Genomic DNA, 22,906 nt, shown 5'->3' with positions numbered 1-22,906 from the left:
GCAGTCATCTACTGTTCCCTGCTTCCCCCAGCCTCTAGTAATCATTAAGCTATTTTCTGTCTCTGAATTTGCCTATTCTGGACATTTCATATAAATAGAAACGTAAAATATGTGGTCTTTTGTGACAGGCTTCTTTCACTTAGTATAATGTTTGCTTTTGATCTTCCAGTTTTATTGAGATAGAGTTGACATATAGCACTGGATAAGTTTAAGGTGTACATACAGCAAAATGATTTGACTTACATACATCTTGAAATGATTACTGTGTTAAGTTTAGTGAACATCCATCATCTCACATAAATACGCTATTAAAGAATTAGGAAAAAAAATTTTTTCTTGTGATGAGATCACTTTGTGTAATGTTTTAAAGTTCATTCACATTGTAGCATGTATCAGTGCTTCATTCCTTTTTATTGCTGAATAGTATTCCGTTGTATGGATACTAACACAATTTTTGTTGGTCCATTCTTGGTCTGATGGACATTTGGGTTGTTTCTCCTTTTGGGCTGTTAGAAAAAATGCTGCTCTGAATGTCCATGTACAGGTTTTTGTGTGCACACGTTTTCACTTCTCTTGAGTATATATTGAGGAGTGGAATCATTGGATCATATTGTACCTTGTGTTTAACTTTTTGAGGAACTCACAAACTACTTTCCAGAGCAGCTGCACCATTTTACATTCCTCCACCAGCAGTGTATGAGGGTTCCAGTTTCCCCATATCCTTGTTAACGTTGGTTATTATCTGTCTTTTTGATTTTAGTCACCCTAGTGGGAGTGAAGTGGTATCTCGTGGTTTTGATTTGAATTTCCTAATGACTACTGATATTGAGCATCTTTTTGTGTGCTAATTAGCCATTTGTATGTCTTCTTTGGTGAAATATCTATTCCTATCCCTTGTCCATTTATAAACTGGGTTATTTATTGAGTTGTAAGTGTTCTTTATATATTCTGGATATAAATCTCTTATTAAATGTATAATTTGCAAGTATTTTTCTTTGTTTTTCCCTCCCTTTCTTGATAGTATCCTTTGTAACACAAATGTTTTGTATTTTGATGAAGTTCAGTTTATCTAATTTTTTTCTTTTTTTGCTTGTGCTTTTGGTGTCATATCTAAGAAACCATTGCCTAATACAAGATCATGAAGGTTTATTCCTATATTTTCTTCTAAGGGTTTTATAGTTTTAGGTCTTACATTTAGGTCTGTGATCCATTTTGAGTGAATTTTTATATATGCCGTGAAGAAGAGGACCAACTTCATTCTTTATTTTTATATGGATATCGAGTTGTCCCAGCATCATTTATTGAATAGACAATTTTCTCCCACTGAATTGTTTTGTACGCTTACTGAAAATCAGTTGACCACAAATTTAAGGGTTTATTTATGGATTCTCAATTCTAGTCCATTGATCTATATGTCTGTCATTATGTGAGTACTACAGTGTCTTGATTACTATAAGTTTCTGGTAAGTTGTTCTTCTTTTTCAAGAATATTTTTGCGGGGCTTCCCTGGTGGCGCAGTGGTTGAGAGTGTGCCTGCCGATGCGGGGGACACGGGTTCGTGCCCCGATCTGGGAAGATCCCACATGCCGCGGGGCCGCTGGGCCCGTGAGCCATGGCCGCTGAGCCTGCGCGTCTGGAGCCTGTGCTCCGCAACAGGGGAGGCCACAACAGTGCGGGGCCCACGTACCGCAAAAAAAAAAAAAAAAAAAAAAAAGAATATTTTTGCTATTCTGGGTCCCTTACATTTTTATATGAAATTTACGACCAGCTGGTCAAATTCTGCAAAAAAGCAAGAAGGATTGCTTCAAATCTGTAGATGGATTTAGAGAATATTACCATCTTAACAATATTAAGTCTTCTGACCATGAGCACGGGGTGTCTTTCCTTTTATTTAGATTTTAAAAATTTCTTTCAACAGTGTTCTTTTGGATTTCTTTTTATCCATATTTTCTACTCCTAAATTATTTTATTCTGCTAAGGATCTGGATTACAATCCACGTGGGACAAGAAAATGAAAGAAGGGCGCTGTTGAGATACATTCTCTGTTCTAAATTACATCTGGAGGCTTCATTGTAATGCCAAGAATGACTTGCCTGTGGATAGCTAAGCCCTAGATCAGGTTACCACCAAGCAGTATTCTAACTGCATTCTTTGAAACAGTTTGGAAACAGAAGTATTGCTTAGGTCTCTTGGGCTGTTCAGATTCTGAGAGGTAAACCAGTTAACCTTTTGGAGCACCGGCTAACTCCAGGAATTTACCCTACTTCTTTAAGTTTTAAAATTTATCTTTATTTGATTTTTTTAATATGTTTAAAATAAAAAGAATATCAAAAGGCATATAATGGCAAGTTCTCCTCTTATCCCTATCCCCACCTACCAATCACCCTTCAATTTTTATATATCTTTCTAGAATGTGTTTACATATATATATCAACTATGAATATGTATTATCCTTTAATCTTATCAGAGGACAGAGTCCATGTTAATTGAGAGTGTAGAAGAAATTATAGTAAGTAGATTTTACATAGAATTTTAAACTAATCAATACTTGATCAATTTGGGTATTCATCTTCTTAGTGTAAGTGAGGACTTCTTTCTTCAGTGAGTTAGCAGAAAATTTTGTTCCGCTCATCAGTCAAATTCTCTTATTCCATGACAAGGAGGCTGTTTGAATCAGGGTTGAACACCCTCTACATAAGAGATCCTGGCAAATACCCATGTGATGGGGCCGCTTGTCAGAACCTCTCTCTGCTTGTGAGAAAGTACCTAGAGCACAGGTTTGTTCTTGACTGGAGTCGTGGGCAAATGCTCCACAACTCTGGCTGAGTCCCACACCAGATTGAGATATAATGCGTGGTCTATACATGTACTTCAATCTAAGTCGTTATTTTTTCCCTCTGTGTATATAAATTTTTCAATACAAATTAACTTATACCCCACTAGAAATCTAAAAAATAAAATAGTATTAAATGTCAGGGTTTATGGGAGACAGAAATATTGGCAAGATACATAGCTTTTAAAAACATTTGCATCAGATGTGCACATCACTTCATTTCCATTCCAACCCATATTATTAATTTACTTTTCTTTTCCAAGAAGCTATCTATTAAAGACATGGCCGACTTTCCTGTCCCTACCCAAGATGTGACTGGTGATGACAAACAAGGTATGGAAAGAATGAGTTTTCTCCCTTTAGGGACATTTTACCTATATATATTTTTAATCTACTTCTCTTGGAGTGGCTGGCTTCTAGAGCATCTGAGGCCTGTTCTCTGTATATGAAAACATTTGGATGGATTAAGTAGTTCCAGTTGCTGTGACGAAACTATAGTTCATAAAGTGGTAACAAGACCTTGAGTGTCCACAGCCCTTCAGTTATGACCCTGTGCTCACTGCTGACCCTCAGGCTACTCCAACACCTTTTATTGGAATCTGGTCGTACTAATTAGGAAATGACTAGAAGCTGAACGGTTTGTGAGCATAACATCTTGTGTTGGCAGATGTGATCCCAGAATGTCAATATACATGCACATTTGTACACAGGTCTAATCCTCGAGGAAGTTACCTTCTGGAGAGAGTTTCTACCCCTGGGCTTTATTCTCTGTGACTTTGTGGGTGTTGGGTTGTGATGATTTGCTTATCTTACTGGACGGGTGAGAGCAGTGCAGCACGGTGTTCCGTGTTACAGCTAGCATCAAGCACAGGGATGAGTTGGCCAGGGACTTATCTAGAAGAGCAGGAGGAACACCCCACCTCCTGCCATACTTCTATATAATGCTTTATAATCTATCAGGTCCTTCCTCATGCACTGTATTATTCAGTCCTCACAAAATGGAATGGAGGCTGGTATGTTTTATCACATAAAATATAGAGATGAGTAAACTAAAGTTCAGGCAGTATGAATTATTTGCTCAGTAAGAAAAAGAGCAGGGATAAGAACCAAGATTTTCGAATTCTCAAGCCCGTATTCCTTCTATTATCTGATATTGATTCACTGCCCATGAATGAAAGGCTTATCTGAAGGGACTAAAAATCAGTGAAGCTATTTCAGGTTTTGTTATCATGACCTGCCATGGATGTAGCTTTGTATGGGAGTTAAACATGAAAAATGTTTCCCATTAGGAAATAGTAATTGCATGCTCTCTGTTTCAGTATTTGCTCAGGAGAGGCAGGCAGACCTAGATGTTATCTGTGGCAGCAAGTACTCTGATTACTGTCTTTACTAGTGGGTCTTAGCCTTGACTACCCATTGGAATAACCTCGCGAGCTCTAAAAATCCTGAATCCTGGCTGTCACTCTCAGAGAGGTCCTTGTATCTTTGCTCTGGATGTCAGGAAAGAAATGGGGAAATTTGATACTTCCTGGTAATACTCCTCCCAGCCACTAGAGGCACTCTCTCTGGAACATTGAAAATACCTCTGTTCTCTGTAGGAGGAGAACCTGTTACCATAGTTTAGGAGACTTTTATTGTTTTAGTAAGTGCTATAGCAACTTATAGATGTTTGTAACACCGTTTTCATAAGTGATGACTAGGGGTTCTTTGTTTTAATGTAATGTGTCTGAGACATAAATTTTTTTTTTCTTTACTTTTCCCTCTCTTGTTCTTTAAAAACAAAACGAAACACTGCTAGCTTTGAAGAGTGCTACGGATGAAGCCTTACCAAAGGATATGTCCGAGGATTCAGGTAGGAGAAAACCAATTTAATATATTTTTAATGTAGTTATTTCTTAAACAAACAAACAAACCAAAACAACCCTGTAGTTTCAGTGAGAAAACTGGTACATCTCTGATAGTATATATATATATATATATTTCTGTCCAAATATTTGTCTTGTGTTTTATTCTAAGGAAACCTTTTGGTTTCTTTTTTACTCCTCCCCTCTTCTCAGGTATGAGAAGAGGGTGATTTCTTTTTAATTTCTGAATATAGGTTTCACTGAAAGGATTTCTCAGTTTGAATCGAGGGTCTCATTGTCACTAAGTATAAAATTGTGAAGGCTTGGATTTGGGAAGATTTCAACAAGCCATTGTGATTTCTGTGTAGAGTAAGCTGATGGGGTGGATTAATGGGAGGCTCACAGGTGAAACTTTCCATTTCCAAAGCATAAATCTCAAACGCTTTCATTATGCTTCACCACCAAGAAGGCAGGTAAATGTGCTTACACATGGAGTGGATTCCAAGGAGAGAAATAAAAGTCGTATTTGCCCAGGTTCTTGGAGAGTCAGAACTGTGTCTGGGAACCATGGAGATGGTCGGGCCTGTGGCCTCAGCTTTCTCGACAGAGCCATCACTGAACCAAGATGAACCTAGCTGAGAACAAACTGGCTAGGGATGGCATTACTGTTTGGAGCTCTGGTTATGAGCACATGAAAGAAGTTGCTGCTTTCTCTTTTAGTGTTATCTCTCTTAATATTTCATAAGTAAATCATGTTTGTTTTGGTTTACTAGCTATCATCCAGGCTTCATTTTTTTAAAGTTGGAACAGAGGAATCAATATACATCGAGGCTTATGCTACAGTACAGTATTTCCCAAACACTAAGTTCATTTAAGGTTTAAAAGAGAGAGGGGTAGAGGGAGAGAGAGGGACGGAGGGAGGGAGAATGAATATGAATGAGAATATATGATTGATTGCAGTGATAAGGCCTAAGAATCTGTATTTTTAGGCAGCCCCTCCCTCCCAGGGGGTTCCAATGTTCAGCCTATTTTGGGAACCACTACCTCTAGAAAGTGACGTTAAGAAATAGAAAATTAAGATCGTAGATCAACTATGACTCCAAAAGTGGTAGGAATTCTCAAGCCTAGTTTTGGCTTTTGGAACTGATTCAGGTTCCTTCATCATAGACGGAAATGCTCTATTTGTGTAGGACAGATGCCTGAGGTAGGTACTTTCCAACTCTAATTTCTGGAAATGAAGTGGATACATCCTAGTTTTTGTAAACTTCATGTTATGGTATCAGTAAAAGTTATTTGAATTTGGAGAGTTAAATTGTGCTTCTCCAACAGCCTTTTAGGCTAATAACTCTTCCTATTTTTTCCATGAGCATTTCGTGTTCTCTGGGACATGAGCTTTAGATGTCATTTTCAACATTCCTTCATTGAATGGGGCATGGCGTCACCAGACAGAACCTATCAGGGTGTGCGTGCCACAGTACGCGAAGTATATCTGAATTTGTTTCACATTCTGTCTGGGAGCATGCTATGTGGTTTCTGATTTGTTCTTCCCTTTGCTGCCCTTTCTGGAGTGGATATGAGGGAATCCCTCATCTGAAAACGTATTTAATACCCTCTTTTCCGGGGAATGTTTGGATTCCTAGAGGGAGACACAAGAGTTTCAAGCTGGTGGTTTCTAATTCTGGAAGGCTGTCCGTGCCATGTGGGCAGTTCACCTCAGTTGAGTTGCCGCCTTCTGGAGAATTAAACTTTAGGCTTGCCCTCCTATCCTGTTTCTGTTTCCTGGAAAGATGACATGCCTGGAGTGTTCTAGGAAGTTCTCATTCTTCTTCCCTCTGCCCAGCTCAGTGAGAAGCTGTGATCCGCCCGTGGGCTTCTGCCTGGATTCTGACCCAACCTGCCCTTGCCATTTTTGTGGATATTCACATGCTCCAAATGCTGAGTCTGACTTTCAGGGGCTTGGAGGCTGATGGAAGACTTAACTAAAATCGTGTTCTCCAGCTTTTTCTGATCTCGAACCTGTGGAAGCTTACCAGCCCTGCCTGGGATCTCATTTCCCTCTTTTGCTCTTCCTTCCACAGTGGGTGGTGATAACCATGATAATAGTAATGGTGGTGAAGAAAATGTGGTGGCTTACAGATGGGATATGGGACTCTGTCATCAGGGAACGCGGTATTCCTTGTTACATCTTTTTCTCATAGACCTTTACCCTTTTAAGTACTGAACATGTACATATTAGTGGAATCTGATGGATTTCTTAGCTAATGGCACATTCTAGCCTAATTCAAAAGGCTATACTGCACCGTGGCCATCTTTTTCTGTGTGTCTCTAGGTCCTGCCGAGGGCGTCGGGCCTGCTCGCCCTCGCGCTGTAGTCTTCAGCCTGCTGTTGGTGATTCTCATAGCTGCCCAGTTGCTGGCAGCCACCCCTTGGTCTCTCTTTCCATTCCCTGCACCCACCTGCACCTCCCGTGCTGTCCTAGAAGGAACTGAACTTCAAAACCAGATTTCTAATCTTGAAAAATTAGGAACACCCTACAGCAGTAATACGTTGCAATTCTAGAATACATTTAAGTTTTTAAAGCGCCTTCACTTTCTTATCTCTCTGAGTGAGAAAGGGGCCTCATTTTTATTATCTTCATTCTGTAGGTGAGGAGACTGAGGTTCACGGAGGTCACAGCTAGAGAGGGTCGTGGCCAGGAGTAGCCCCTGGACCTCAGGACTCCTAGCCTGGTCTCCACGGCTCAGCCACACCCATCACGCCATCTGCCTGCCTATCTCTCACCAACAGGGTTCCCCGCTCCTTCCACACCCATCCCTCCCCCCCCCCTCCCCGGCACAAAGGCAAAGATAGTGGCACTGGACAAAGGAAGTAACGGTTACCGCGGTCTGGTTTGGGGAACAGTGTTTTAAAATGGCTGAGACTTCTGCCCACATATTTCTGGGAAGCAGTGGGGCCTGAGAGAAGCGGGCTGGAGCCAGCCGTGGGCGGCCCGCTTGGAGGGTGGCCCTCAGCCCCGTGGTGGGTGGCCCTTGCAGCCCCAGGTGGCCCCAGGTAGCCTGCTGGGCTGGAGGAGAGGCTCTCTTGGGCCACCATCTTTTGCCGCCAGGGGGCTGGAGCAGGGGAGGTGGTTGTCCATCTTCGTGTGGGCGCACGAGACCGGCCAAGGCAGGCTCACACTGCTTGGGCCTCCCGTGCTTCTCGGGGCTCTGGCAGCCTTTCAGTGGTTTGCAGTTAAAAGGTGCTCGTGTCCTCACTCCGAGAAGCCAGAGCGCTTCAGTTGGGAGAAAAGCACGTCTTCTATAGCTGACTGAAGCTAAGGGGACGTGTGTTGCTAGTTTGCTTTGGGCCTTGTTAGCATCTCAGCTCCGCATTCTGCCCTGCTTATCCAACCCAAGGAGTTTAATGATCGTCAGAAATCCAGCATGCTTCATACCAAGGAGGGGTTTTATCTTTGGAGTAATGTTAAAGAGGATGGCATCATGCAGTGCGACATTTTCTTTCCGGAAAAATTTGTGCAAACAGTGTACAAACTATATTCTCCTTGCTCCTAGTTAGTAGCACTTTTTCTTTGAATGTTTATGACATTTTATGATGAAAAATTTGCAACGTTTGCAAAACCTTAGCACAGCTAGTGGTTTCTAAAGTTGTCTTCCACAGAGGATTGAAGACGTAAAAAGAGGATTAATGTTTTTGTAAGTATTTCTCATTACTCCCAACAACTTATGATGGGAAAGTAGGCTCCATGTGTGTTGGTAGTGAGCAAGCTAGTTCATGATTTAAATTGGAGAAGGAAAAGTTGTATGGTTGACAAAATATTTTAATGATTTCACTTCATAATATTCTCTCTACGATTTGGGACACAAGAATATTTTCTTACAGGAAAAGCTGCATAGATCATTTAGACTTAACTGTGGGACTTTGATTTCTTGTGGTCATGTGGTCCTGGTGGTGTATTTTAAGAAAATCTTAAAATATGTAGCCCAATACATTTCTTCCTAGCCTTCAGGGGAGACTGGTTCAAAATCTATTATTACTAGGCTATCATGATAGACCAAGAAACCCTCAAGTCTGAACCCATCATTGTATAAATAGATAACCTCTTGAGAGAGTTGTCTTTTAGGCCGGAATTGGTTCATTAATCAACTTCGATTTGAGAATGGCTTCATGGCTAATGCTCTGATGAGAGGAAAAATATGTTGGTTTTTCTTTCTTTTTAATCGTGCCTTTAGCTTTAGAAATAAAATTATGGAATCACAAAAATGTGGAAGCGGTCAAGTTTTCCACACGGATACCTGTACCTCATGTTTACCTGTTGATGTGTTCTGTACTAGCCCAGGTGCTGCTTAAAACCTGTTTAACTGCAGACATGAAACCCAAGCAAACAACAACTAATCTTTGTTTCAGCCACTCCTAAGGATTCCAACAGTCTCAAAGCAAGACCAAGATCCAGGTAGTGTTTGTTTAACTTCTACTTGAATGCCCTTTGTGCCATGCCCCTGACTAGAAATAAACCTCCCAACCCAAAATCTTTTCCCTTCAATTTGAAGCTTAGGATGAGGGTGAGTTCACTCGTCATGAGGGGCCTGACTGGAGCCCGCAGTGCTGCTGGGGAGGCGCTTAGTTTCTGGGTTTGTTGGTGCTGGGAGAGGGGCTGCTGCTCTCCGGCCACCTAACACAAAGAAGGGGCAATGTGATGTGACCCTCTTGCTGCAGGATGATAACGAATAGGGGGAAAGTAGCTTTGGAAAGCGGGAAATACCGTTAAAAGGTAACTAACATTGAAATGTCCTATCATGACAAGGTGCACACCAAAAAACAGGAAGTCTGGGGGATAAAAATCTAGAGTAGGGAACTAAAATGCTTCGGCAATTTCAGTGCAGCTCGGAACTTCAGGTAAGCAGTGTTTGTGGACTGTTTCATCCTCTTAGAGCCTCTTCTCAACTTCACAGTTTTTAAGTCAGTAGAGGTTAGTAGAAGAGGGAGAGCCAGTAAGGCAGTGCTGTGGTTGACATCAGACATCAGAAGGGAGGAATGAAGAGAAATACAGACTCTCATAGAAATACTAGAACCTCAAAGAGGGGAAATGGTATTGAGACTGCTCTTTACCAGTAGACTGCAGTGGGAGACAGGATGCTACGTGTGTGTTTTCCAAGTTTTGCTTTGGCTCTTAGTGACTTTTTTCCTCCTTTGGCTGCTAGATGTATTCCTGAGAAAGTGAATTTAAATCGGATCGTATTTTGTATGCTTGCAATATTGCCAATTTAAGGAGCTCTCGTCTCCTTGTAAGTCAAAGAGTTACCCCTTGTAGAAGGTACAGATATCTGTGTTCATATTTTTAAAAATAATAGGTACACTAATTCGTTTTGGTAGGAAAAGAAGTTATAGTTCCTGTTTCTCTCAATGGCCACCACATTTGCTCATCCTGTTTTTGAAGGATGAGTGGATCTTTTACAAGTTAGTCCGTGCTGGCTTTAGGATGTAGGAATAGTAACATTTATCTGCCTTCATAGTAGGCAAACCCTTCTCTGAATGGCAGAAATTGAACCTCACAGTTTTTACTTCTGCTGGCTTCCTCTCAAAGCGAGTGAAATGACAAAATCTCAGTCACATATTCTATTATTAATATCGCTGCTAAATTTTATATACGATTCTTTTAGGGATTGGTCTCTTGGTCTAATTTGGATGTTTTTGTTTTCACTACACCCAACTGGGTCCTTACTGAGACCGTGAGAATTAAATTATTGTAATCCTCCTTTTTAGAATAATAAAGCCATGTAGAAATGTAAGGGAAAGGAAAATCACCCTTCTAACACTGCTGCGTTCGTCATTTTGTTGATTCCCTGCACATTTATGTTTTAATTGGTTGCAGTCATAGTTTTACTGTATCACTTATTGGATATTCATTTAACTTTCCATATAAAAATACAAATACGCAGGTTATATATGGAAGTAAAATGGAATAAGATGTAGTATGAGATTGTGCGCTCAATTACATGTATGTGTGTATATATACACACGCACACACATGATTTATACATGTACACATTATTTTCTCTCTCTTGAGTGAAAAATGTCACTAGAGCTGTATCTGACATAGAAAGTTCTTTCTAGCCAGGGTCTCTAATTTCCTTTTTTAATCAAGAGTTTCCATTTGAAAACTTTCTTGTCCTTTTCTATGGATTCCCTTTTATTCTGGTTGAAAGGATCAGAGCACCCTTCCTGCTAGTTCCTGCCTGCCTTTGTCTTGCCTGTCTTGCCAGTTGTGTTACAGGGACCACCCCAGAGCATGTCACATGCCATTATGGTGGCTTTATTAAAGATTGCAACCTTGCATGACAAAAAACCTCTGGACTACCACAAAGAAACCTTGAGGAAGTTATTCAGGAAAATAAGAACTTGCTGTGTCAAAACCAGCTTTACTAAGAACTGAAGTTGCTTAATAGTAATGGATAGATTCTAATTTCCTGAGTGCCACTGTAATAGCTAAATACCAAGACACTTTTCTGAGTTTAATTTATCTGTAGGGCGCATCTCTGATCAAAGGTCATTTTCTTCTTTGACAGGAAGTTAGCTCAGAAGCTGAATAGAACAGACATAAGATGTACACGTGAGCTTCTTAGAAAATCATATTGGGAATTCATCCACAAACTTATTCCTAACCGATAGAGTAATGTACTGAGTTGAATTAATTTAGAAAATAAGTAGGGCTCTAATATATAGTCTAGCTGTGCCCCAAGTTTTCTTCCCTGGCTCATAGGCAGGCAGTCTCAGAACATTTTAAAGATATAATTTAGAAACTGAGACTGGAATTTGAATGAAACCTATGTAACCTTCTAGCTATGTGACCTTTAGCAACTTACTTAGTTCCTTTTTCATTAAATGCCGTGAATTGGAGTTATAATCTCTGAAATTGCCTAGTTAGCTCCTGCCTTGTTACAGATTGAGAGAGAAGGTTAAGAGGAGGCTTTTGCTTTGAAAATTTCCCCAAACCTGTATTTCTCATGGTAAGACAACCAAGGCCCCTCAACCTGACTGATGTGTGTTTTCCTCTCCTGAATTTCATTTGTGGCATATTCCGTTGAACATTTGATTCTTACTCTCAGCTTATCTGTCCCAGTTCCATATGTGCCTGTTATCACGTTTGCATGTAAACAGGAGAAGGGTTCTGCGGTCAGTTAATACCATGAAGCCCTTCTATTAAAGTATGGAAGTACCTAAGTGGAAGGGTTTACGTGTTATTAACAATTCCAACCGAAATGGATTTGAATTTACAGAAAGCGTTCCCTCTGGGGTAAGTTCAGGTCTAAGGTGTAATAAGAGCAAAGAGTTTAAAAAAGGTAGTGACTCAGGGTTGGGGGTTGGGCGCTTGTTGCAGCTGGTGTGGTATCCAGGGGGCAGCACCGTATCTGGCTCCTCCGGGAACTCAGCAAGCCTTGGCAGTCGCTTTGCCTTTTGTGGGTATTTTCTGTTTCAGCCCAGTTTCAGAGAGTAAAGCTTTGCTGTCTGCCTTCTGACCTTCCCTTATTTTGCTGCAGATCCTACTCTAGCACCTCCATAGAAGAGGCCATGAAGAGGGGCGAGGACCCTCCCACCCCGCCACCGCGGCCACAGAAAACCCATTCCAGAGCCTCCTCCTTGGATCTGAATAAAGTCTTCCAGCCCAGTGTGCCAGGTGAAGTGCCCCTCTGCGCCCCAGCCCTTCCCTTTCCTGTTGGAGTCATTGGATGGGTGTCACTACAGAGGCCTCTGTGGGTCCAGAGAACGAGCAGACCTGGCCCAGACGGCCTTCACGTGGCTGGCACATAGATATCACGTGTGTCTGGAGCCTTGCCCACACTTGCTATGGACCAGGAATTATGAAATTCTGTACCCAGGGGATGAAAATGCTTCCTCCCCAGACAGTGCACTGAGTGTGTGGCCAGGGTCTTGTTCTCTGCATCGTGGTGATTTGTGTCCAGGATTGCCATCTGTGATTTCCTCAGACGCTTATGCCGTTCTTCTGTGAAAGGTCTCGGTGGTCAATGCCTGGCCGGAATTTTCTGCATTTTATCCTCTGGTGAAGATCCTGTGTCCTCCAGGCTTAATGCTTAAGGGGGCTCTGCTTTCTAAATCTGACTGATGGTTAGGTGTTTAGTGTGGGCATCTGGGTCAAGGGCTCCTTCAGTTGGGCTGCTCTGGGGCTTCTGGGGATGGGACTTGCTCAAGGCAGCTGCTGTACAGCTGGGCTGGAGGCGGGGAGTGTGGGGCGGCCTGTCTGCTCCCCTGGCTCCTTGTGAAGAGGAGCTGTCCTCCCGGGAGCCTGCGGAACCGCAGATGCGAGCCATGCCTTCACATGAGTGAAGGTGCTAGCGTACAGCTGCTGTCCCAAGTGTTATTTTGGGAGGCGCAAGGGCCTTTCCACTGACTAATGCAGGCAAGCTCTAAATACAATGATTTCCTGGAACTTTTTCTGTATCTCTGTGCATTTTAAATCAAGCCAACCTCAGATGCTAGTGATTTGCAGATGATTATCTTTTTTACTAACGCAAGGAAAGAATCTCCTTGGCTCACACATGAGCGTGACCCCTGTGTCCCGGCAGAGCTCAGCATGTTTTATTTGTTCTAATAAAGTACTCTCCTCATAGTAAAGTTATAGATTGTTTTTTAATATACCAGAATCTGGAACTCTCTATGAAATTTGATTCTCTGCCATGAGTTCATCAGATAAAAATTTGTCTTGAATTTTCCCCCATACTTTGATCCAAATTCTGGCATAATTTCATAGTAACTGGTATTTGGGGTGGGAGTAGCCACGGATGATGATGCTATAAAAAATTCACGTGGCTGGTGGATGTTGACCTCGAAGGTTTTTCTGTGGACACAAGAAGGTTAAAACAATCTGGGCAAGCATCTCCGTACGTTTTCCTTGCAAGGAGAGGCTGGAAACATGCCCCCCCCTCAGGCTGTGTCTCTCTCCCCATGAGGAGCGCCAGCTATGCTGCAGAATGGATGGGCCGTGGCCTTTACCACGTGGCACCCTAGAGTGGGAGAGAGAAGACTGAATTTGGAGTTCAGCTCAGCTGCTTATTAACTATCTGATTTTCAGCAAGTGGCTTAATCTTTTCTGCCTCTCAGATTCCTAATTTCGAAAACAGGACCAACCCTCAAGAGAATTACAGGGTGTTGATGAGGTAATAGATGTCATTCAAGTAGTGCCATGTTTGGCTCCTAGGCACTCACTCCCACGGAAGACCGACGGGGAGAGGGGGGTCTGAGGAAAGCCCCTGACGTCCTGACCCCCGGTGGGACAGTTCTGTGCCTCGTTCCTCGCAGTCCCCGGGATGGCTCGCAGAGGTACCGAGCTGTGGCCACCTGTGGCAGTAGCCCCTCATTAACATACCTTGTCTGGGTCCACTGCCCTCCTGCCCTGTCGTGCTCGCCTCACACCGAAATCAAATGCCCGCTCCCAAGTCCCAGCGGTAGGGGCTGCTTTCAGGAGAGCCTGAATTCAGACGGCTTCTCTTTACGTCTCCGATGTTGATAGGACTTCAAGGGAAAAGTATTTTCATTTGATAAATGCCAAAGAATAGCTAGGTGGGTGACATCTGTATTCATAGCTTAATTCCATCGTCTTTCCAGTACAGGTTTACACAAATGAAATTTTAACAAGCAGTTTAAATTGATCACATGAGAAACAGAGCATGTCTGCATTATGAAAAGCAGGTGGTACCATTTCATCTACTTAATTTGTTTGCCTGTGGGTTAATTCTCACAGGAAAGTACAAGGGTCTGTCTAAACTATGTAGAATTTTAGTGTAGTGCATATTGCTAGAAATTACTTACTAAAACTCTGACAAGCTAGGAAAGCACGAGGTAGAGTCTAAACCAGTCGCCATAGCACCGTCAGTGAGAACCGTGGTGCCCACGTAGTCACCCCTCTGCCACACTTGTCTTCATGTGTCACTCTAGCTAAGCTGGGTCACACTGTGCTTGCTGTCCTATATCCTGAGCTTCCTGATTAACCCTCTTTCATAATATGGAGCTGTGTCATTTCTTCGTGCCTGGGTGACGTGGTTGATTGCGCCCTGTGGGGCTTTCTGTGTCCCCGTCTCCCCCCATCTCGTTCTCCTGTCTCTACCTCATAGTGTCCTCTCGTGCTCACATGCTGCTCCCCTCTCCTCCCCTTCCCTCTCTGTTTCTCTCCTCTCCGCCCGCCCCCACGGAGGCATGGACCTCTCTTTCCCAGGCTCCGCCACCAACCTCTCTCTGCTCTCTTGTCATAAACAAGGTAGAGGTTATTAATGACTTCGTATCTACATCTTTGTTTCCTTGTCTACTTATTTTCTTGGGCTGAAGTCGGAGATGCTGAGTCAGAGGCCATATACCTTTGAAGTGTAGATACAGGTTGCCAAACTGTGCTGTCAAAAACTTGTACCTTATGAACTTATCCCACTGGTTACGTCACCTGAGAGTGTTTCCTCACACCCTCATCAGCACTGGGTAATGTTCATCTTTTTAATCGTTACCTATCTGATAGACAAATGTTTGCATTTCCTTGATTCCTAGTGAGCCTGAACAGCTTTTCCTGTGTTGTTACTAGACATTAATATTTCTTCTTTGGTGAATTGCCCGAGTGGAGGCACACTTAGCTTCCGGCGCTCCTGCTCTTTGCCCAACCACAGAAACCGCTTGTCTCCTCTTCATTTTTCCTGTGAGGGCCTGGACCTGTCTTATCTCAGGCCCTTGGGAATGTGAAGGTGGCCTTGGGGAGCCTAAGCTAACCTGCTCCTTCATGGGGTCCATGTTCTTCCAGCCCCCAGTACCCCATCTTTTAGCCAACTTTATCACTTAAGACAGACTCTACCTAGGCCATCCTGTTTATAACAATAGAAGAACGAGGAAAGGGTAAAGAAAACAGGGAAAGATAATGTGCGATGAAATAAGATATGAACTTGAATTGAAAAGGAAAGATAAAGTGAAGCTAATGTTTTTAAAAATGAGAATCACAGGATTGTGAAAAACAGAGTGAATGAGGCTAAGTTGCTGAGTCAGAGTAGCCTAAGGTGGAGCGATAGTGTGGAGAAGAAGTAGGATGGAGAGAAGATGCAAAGAAGCAAGAATGAAAGAGGGAAATGAAGGAAAAGGTGAGATGGTTGTTATATAGTGGTGATGATGTTTATACAGAGGGAGAAGCAAATAGGATAAGAGCCTGAGGAGACCAAGCGGGGGCGAGCCCACAGACTCGGTATAGGATTCAGATAGCATTCAAAGGACTCTTGGGAAGGAAGGAATAGCTCAGAAGTGGGTGGCATTAATGCCTTCAAATTTATGATAGGTAACATAATATGGGGAAGAATAATGAAGGATTGTTTTAGATTGTAAATCTATAAAAATGAACCAGGCCAACTCTGGCAGTGTGGGATAGTTGGCTTTAACCTTGATATCTGCAAAGAGGGTGTGAACATGTGATTTGCAGGAGTCTAGACTATCCCAGGGCTCGAGATAGGTAGGTGCTAGCATTACACCTAAAGCGTGTGTTTTCATAGGGAGAAGTTGACGTAATAGGATCGCTGTGCGGAAAAGGGAGCTCACCTTTGTCATAGCTGATTCAGGCCGTGGAGCCATCCTTTCACAGTCCCATTGTAGCTGCTCTGTTGGAGAGAAAAAAATGTGCAAGAAGGTCTAAGGCAGTGATGATGCAAGCATACAAAATCTAGAGGCAGTCAAGCCTGGGACTTGCTCAGTGAGGTTTAGATTTTATAGCTCTAGACTTACAGCCACGTAACATGTTTTATTACTGAAATTCCTGTGAGAAAAATCAGACAGTGAAGACGATACTTTTTAGATCCTAACCTCTTTTTCCTCACTGGAACAGTTGTTTTCATAAGGCTTCCCCCCACCCCCGTAAAAGGGTTTATTCTGTTTCACTGTGTGGGGTGGGAACTCCCCTCCTCCCACTTTTGACACTGCCCTGCCTCCTCCAAAGCCATGGGTTTGCAGCCCGAGGTTTCCATAGTGACGGTCAGCTGCCTCAGTGCTACACACAGCCCTGTCCAGCCACTGAGCCTCCGCCTGGCAGAAAGGGCAGAGATTACGGAGTGGGGGGGCGGGGGAGACGTAGCCATGCCTTTAGAGATTCAGACCAAGAATCTTCATCATGTCCGCACAAATCTAACAGGGGCAACTTGGTCCCTTGGATAGAGCTAGCTGCCGCGCAGTGGGAAAGGAAGTCCCTGGCAGGGCCGCCACTTCCCAGTGCCACCCCGCTTACGTTAAGAAAGGAGAGTGCATTTTGGTGGACAGCTCTTTCCACCACATCCCGTATGGCCGAGGACACTGAGAGCCACATGTTAAAACCATTACGATGGCCAAACAAAACACATCCATGGGTAGTATCTGCCCATGGGTAGATAATGTCCTCTCTCTGCTTTAGACACACTGATAATAAAAGTTCACTCCATGGTTAAGAAATGATGGTACATCCATCTCATGGAATCTTATGAAGCTGTTAAAAAGAATAAGGTACGTGTACTAAGTGGAGAGCTGTCTGAGATGAGTGAGAAAGGCATTGGTGCGTGATATGTATGTTTTTCATTGTATAGACAGTTTTTCGGAAGGATACTTGAAAAAGTGGTAACAGTGGTTGCCTCTGGGGAAGAGAATAGGATGACCGGGGCCCAGGTGTAAGAGAGAAACTTACTTTTCATTGAATATCCATTTGTATCTCTTCAGTTTTGCCTCACGTATAGATATTACTGACTACAAAAAATATACTTTTCACTCTATAGCTGCAATGACCAGATGGCACCTGAGAGTACCACAGATGGCCTTCCCGGATGAGTTTATCTGTCTCAAACCTGCCTACCAATCTGTATCCAGGGTATTTTTACAACCGATCTGCTGCCACCTCCTAGAATGGAGCTGAAATGACAGAGCATTGTTTAAGGCTCTGATATGTTCTTCGGATTCCTCCTCAGTGGCCCTCCAGCACTGAGGAATAGTTTTGGAGGACTTCCCATAGCCTCCATTGTGAGATGTATGGATGGGCAAAGGGTTGTGATAAGGGCTGTGTCTTAATTTGGTGGTGGTGGGGATGTGTTTATTGAGTGATGAGCTGAGAACAATCTGTCCTGGGTTTTCTACAGATGAATATTTCTTTCTGCAACTTTAATTAATTAATTTATTTATTGGGCTTCTTTGGGTCTTTGTTGCTGCACACAGGCTTTCTCTACTTGCGGCGAGCGGGGGCTACTCTTCCTTGTGGTGCGCGGGCTTCTCATTGTGGTGGCTTCTCTTGTTGTGGAGCACAGGCTCTAGGCACGTGGGTTTCAGTAGTGGTGGTGCACGGGCTCAGTAGTTGTGGCTCGCGGGCTCTAGAGTGCAGGCTCAGTAGTTGTGGTGCATGGGCTTAGTTGCTCCGAGGCATGTGGGATCTTCCCGGACCAGGGCTCAAACCTGTGTCCCCTGTATTTGCAGGCGGATTCTTAACTACTGCGCCACCAGGGAAGCCCTCTTTCTGTAACTTTAGAAAAGGTAAACCCCTTGGGAGTAAGAGATGGTCTCAAGACCAAACTTGCCTTTGAAGTTTTCTAAAGGATGAATTTGGCCACACAGATGGCTATGACCTTATAGATTTCCTTATTGTATCATTGCTGTGAGAGCTACTTGTTCCCTTTTAAAATCTAGTAGGATTTTGAAATCTAGTGGAATTATGGGATTCCTGCCCCATGCCCAGACTTTGGGGTCCACAGTACATAGCCAGCCAAGGGTTCAGTTTGTCAGTCTAGACAGTTCTTTTTTTAAATGAAAGCTTTACTGAGGTATATATAATCCACGTTCTATAAAATTCACCCTTTTAGAACACTCTTGCACTGCTGGTGGGAATGTGAATTGGTTCAGCCACTATGGAGAACAGTATGGAGGTTCCTTAAAAAACTACAAATAGAACTACCATATGACCCAGCAATCCCACTACTGGGCATATACCCTGAGGAAACCAAAATTCAAAAAGAGTCATGTACCAAAATGTTCATTGCAGCTCTATTTACAATAGCCCGGAGATGGAAACAACCTAAGTGCTCATCATCGGATGAATGGATAAAGAAGATGTGGCACATATATACAATGGAATATTACTCAGCCATAAAAAGAAACGAAATTGAGCTATTTGTAATGAGGTGGATAGACCTAGAGTCTGTCATACAGAGTGAAGTAAGTCAGAAAGAAAAAGACAAATACCGTATGCTAACACATATATATGGAATTTAAGGGAAAAAAATGTCATGAAGAACCTAGGGGTAAGGCAGGAATAAAGACGCAGACCTCCTAGAGAACGGACTTGAGGTTATGGGGAGGGGGAAGGGTGAGCGGTGACAGGGCGAGAGAGAGTCATGGGCATATACACACTAACAAACGTAGTAAGGTAGATAGCTAGTGGGAAGCAGCCGCATGGCACAGGGATATTGGCTCGGTGCTTTGTGACAGCCTGGAGGGGTGGGACAGGGAGGGTGGGAGGGAGGGAGACGCAAGAGGGAAGACATATGGGAACATATGTTTATGTATGACTGATTCACTTTGTTATAAAGCAGAAACTAACACACCATTGTAAAGCAATTATACCCCAATAAAGATGTTAAAAAAAATTTACCCTTTTAAAGTGTACAGTTCAGTGGCTTTTAGTGTATTCACAGTGTTGTACAGCCACCAGTATTGTCCAATTTCAGAACATTCTCACCACCCCCAAAAGACACCCCATACCTGTTAGCAATCATTCTCCACACCGCGCTCCTCTCCCCAGAGCCATGGGCAATCACTAACCTACTTTCTGTGTCTATAAATTTGTCTGTTCTGGACAAATATATATATATAGTCTTTTGTGATGGGCTTCTTTCACTTAGCATCATGTTCGCGAGGTTTATCCATGTTGTAGAATGAACCAGCACTTCATTCCTTTTATGGATGAATAAATAATATTACATTTTATGGATATGGCACATTTTATTCATCCATTTGTCAGTTGATGGACATTTCGGTTGTTTCTACCTTTTGACTATTATGAATAATACGGCTGTGAACATTCATGTACAGGTTTTTGTGTAAACAAGTATATGTTTTCCTTTTTCTTGGGCATATACGGGAGTGGAATTTCTGGGTTATATGTTAACTCTTTGTTGAACATTTTGAGGAACTACTGAACTGTTTTCCAAAGCAGCTGTACCAGTTTACCATCTCAGTAGCTGTGTATGAGGATTGCAATTTCTTCATATCCTTGAAACCTTTGTTACCGTCTGTCCTTTTTATTTTAGCCATCCTAGTAGGTCTGAAGTGATGTCTTATCATGGTTTTCATTTGCATTTTCTAATGACTAATGATATTGAACATCTTTTCCTGTGCTTATTGGCTACATTTATGTCATCTTTGGAGAAATGTCTATTCAGAATCTTTGCCTATTTTTAAATTGGGTTATTTGTCTTTTTTTGTTGAGTTGTAAGGGTTCATTATATACTCTGGATACAAGTCTCTTTTCAGATATATGATTTACAAATATTTTCTCTCATTTTGTGGGTTGTTCTTTCACGCTTTTTGATGGTGTCCTTTGAAGTGCAAAAGCTCTTCATTTTGATGACATCTACTTTATCTGTTTTTTCTTTGGTCATTTGTGCTTTTGGTGTCATATCTAAGAAACCATTGCCTAAGGCTTCCCTGGTGGTGCAGTGGTTAAGAACCCGCCTGCCAACGCAGGGGACACGGGTTTGAGCCCTGACCTGGGAGGATCCCACATGCCGCGGAGCAGCTGGGCCCATGTGCCACGACTACTGAGCCTGTGCTCTAGAGCCCGTGAGCCACAACTACTGAACCCGTGTGCCACAGCTACTGAAACCTGCACACCTAGAGCCTGTGCTCCACAACAAGAGAAGCCACGGCAATGAGAAGCCCGTGCACCGCAGCGAAGAGTAGCCCCCACCCGTCGCAACTAGAGAAAGCCCACGCACAGCAACAAAGGCCCAATGCAACCAAAAATAAATAATAAATAAAATAAATAAATTAAACAAATAAAGAAGATACCATTGCCTAACTCAAGGTCACAAAAATTTACTCCCCTTTTCTTTTAACAGTTTTATATTTTTAGCTCTCACATTTAGGTGTGTGATCCATTTGAGTTGATTTTTGTATATGGTATGAGATAGGGGTCCAGATCCATTTTTTTGCATGTGGCTACTCAGTTGTCCCAGTACTATTTGTTGAGAAAATGATTGATTCCCGTTGAATTTTCCTGGTACCCATGTTGAAAGTCAATTGACCATCAACATAAAGGTTTATTTCTGGACTCTCATTTCTATTCCATCGATCTATATGTCTATCCTTATGCCAGTACCGTACTGTCTTGATTATTACAGAATTGTAATAAGTTTTGAAATTGGAAAGTGCATAACTACCCACTTTATTCTTCTTTTTCAAGATTGTTTTGGTTATTCTGGGTACCTTGCATTTTCATATGAAATTTAGGATCAGCTCGTTAATTTCTGTTTATTAAAAAAAAAAAAGCCAGCTGGGATTTTGTTAGGGAGTGCATTGAATCTGTAGATTAATTTGATTAGTGTTGCTATATTAATATTTTTTCCCCAACTTAATTGAGGTTAATTGACAAATAAAAATCGTATATATTTATGGTGTACACATGGTGTTTTTGATTTTTTTTTTTTTGCGGTATGCGGGCCTCTCACTGTTGTGGCCTCTCCTGTTGCGGAGCACAGGCTGCGGACGCGCAGGCTCAGCGGCCATGGCTCACGGGCCCAGCCGCTCCGCGGCATGTGGGATATTCCCGGACCGAGGCACAAACCCGTGTCCCCTGCGTCGGCAGGTGGACTCTCAACCACCGTGCCACCAGGGAAGCCCTGTTTTTGATTTTAACAATATTAAGTCTTCCAGTCTTAATGGAAGAATGTATTTTCATTTGTTTAAGTATTTCAACAATGTTTTGTAATTTTCGGCATACAAATTTGTACTTCTTCAAATTCTTACAGTCAGCCCTCTGTATCCTCAGTTTCTGCATCCACTGATTCAACCAATTGTGGACTGAAAATATTAGGGAAAAAAATTCCAGAAAGTTCCAAACAACAAAGTTTGACTTTGTTGTGCGCCAGCAACCGTTTGTATTAGGTAGTATACGTAATCTAGAGCTGATTTGAAGTATATGGGAGGATGTGCATAGGTTATATGCAAGTATTACATCATTTTATATAAGGGACTTGAGCATCCTTGGATTTTTGTATCCACAGCGGGTCCTGGACCCAATCCCCCAGGGATACTGAGGAACGACTATATTTTATTTATTTTGATTTTATTCTAAAGGAAATTGTTTTCTTAATTTCATTTTTGCAATCTTCATTGCTAGTGTATAGAAATATAATTGTTTTTTGTATATTGACCTTTTATCCTGTAACTTTGTTGAACTTGTCTATTTGTTGTCTGGACACATCTTATCCTTAACTTAGATAATGAGGTAGGGAACATACTCATTATTCGACTTCAAACTGTTTATCTAATCCTGCATCTTTCCACAAGTCAGGGAGGAAATCCCTTTTAGTGTTTGGGAAGCATGGAAAGAATCATTACTGAATGCTTGCAACCAGTTTTACTTTTTCTCTCATTTGTGAAACCAATTGATCTAGTCCCATTTATTGAATAGTATATTCTTTACCCATCAGTATGCAATGTCCACTCTGTCCTAAGCGAAGTTTCCCTGTTTGCAAGAGTTGTTTCTGGGCTCTCTACTCCATTAACACCAAGTACTAGGTATCATAGTGTTAACGGCTGATATGAATTCGAGGCTTACTTTGTACAAAGGACACATTTAAAGTACTTTATATGCATCATCTCTTATCCTTACAACAATCCTAATGAGGTAGATGCTGTTTTATCCTTACTTTAGAGATGCAGAAACTGAGGTACAGAAGTTAATTTGGCCCAGGTCATGGAGCTAGTTGATGGTGGAGCTAACGCTCAAACTCATGCAGTCCAATGCTGGAGCCTGTGCTCTGCTGCCTCAAGAAGGGGCAAGTATTTCTCTTCTCTGTACCCTACTTGCCTCTCCCAACTTGTCTATTTGGCCAGATATTTACTAGGCACGTCTCTCTCTGTTCAGGTGCCTCTGCTGCAGATTGAGTTCTTAAGAGAGGGTAGAAGGCAGAATGCTATTATTCCTGTTGGTTGCAGGCCTCAGCCTGCTTCACCAGCCAGCCGAGGACTG

At 42.4% G+C, this 22,906-nt stretch overlaps 1 protein-coding gene across 6 annotated transcripts in view; it reads left to right on the top strand.

Annotated features, from left to right (window-relative positions):
* The window catches only part of REPS2 (RALBP1 associated Eps domain containing 2), a 232,492-nt gene that overhangs the window by 123,130 nt on the left and 86,456 nt on the right, over window positions 1–22,906 (top strand). For 3 of the 6 annotated variants that reach the window (XM_019925646.3, XM_019925642.3, XM_019925641.3), the window contains 4 exons: window positions 3,097–3,166; window positions 4,632–4,685; window positions 9,082–9,127; window positions 12,213–12,349. In XM_019925646.3, the coding sequence (XP_019781205.1) occupies window positions 3,097–3,166; window positions 4,632–4,685; window positions 9,082–9,127; window positions 12,213–12,349 (307 nt within the window). Of the gene's footprint in view, window positions 1–3,096; window positions 3,167–4,631; window positions 4,686–9,081; window positions 9,128–12,212; window positions 12,350–17,444; window positions 19,145–22,906 lie in introns of those variants that run through there. The other 3 variants (XM_019925647.3, XM_019925643.3, XM_019925644.3) reach the window with 3 other exon arrangements.

This window comes from Tursiops truncatus, chromosome X (genome assembly GCF_011762595.2).
Source record: "Tursiops truncatus isolate mTurTru1 chromosome X, mTurTru1.mat.Y, whole genome shotgun sequence".
NCBI lineage: Eukaryota > Metazoa > Chordata > Mammalia > Artiodactyla > Delphinidae > Tursiops > Tursiops truncatus.
Note: the sequence above shows the minus strand (reverse complement) of the source record. Positions and strands in the feature narration are given on the sequence as shown.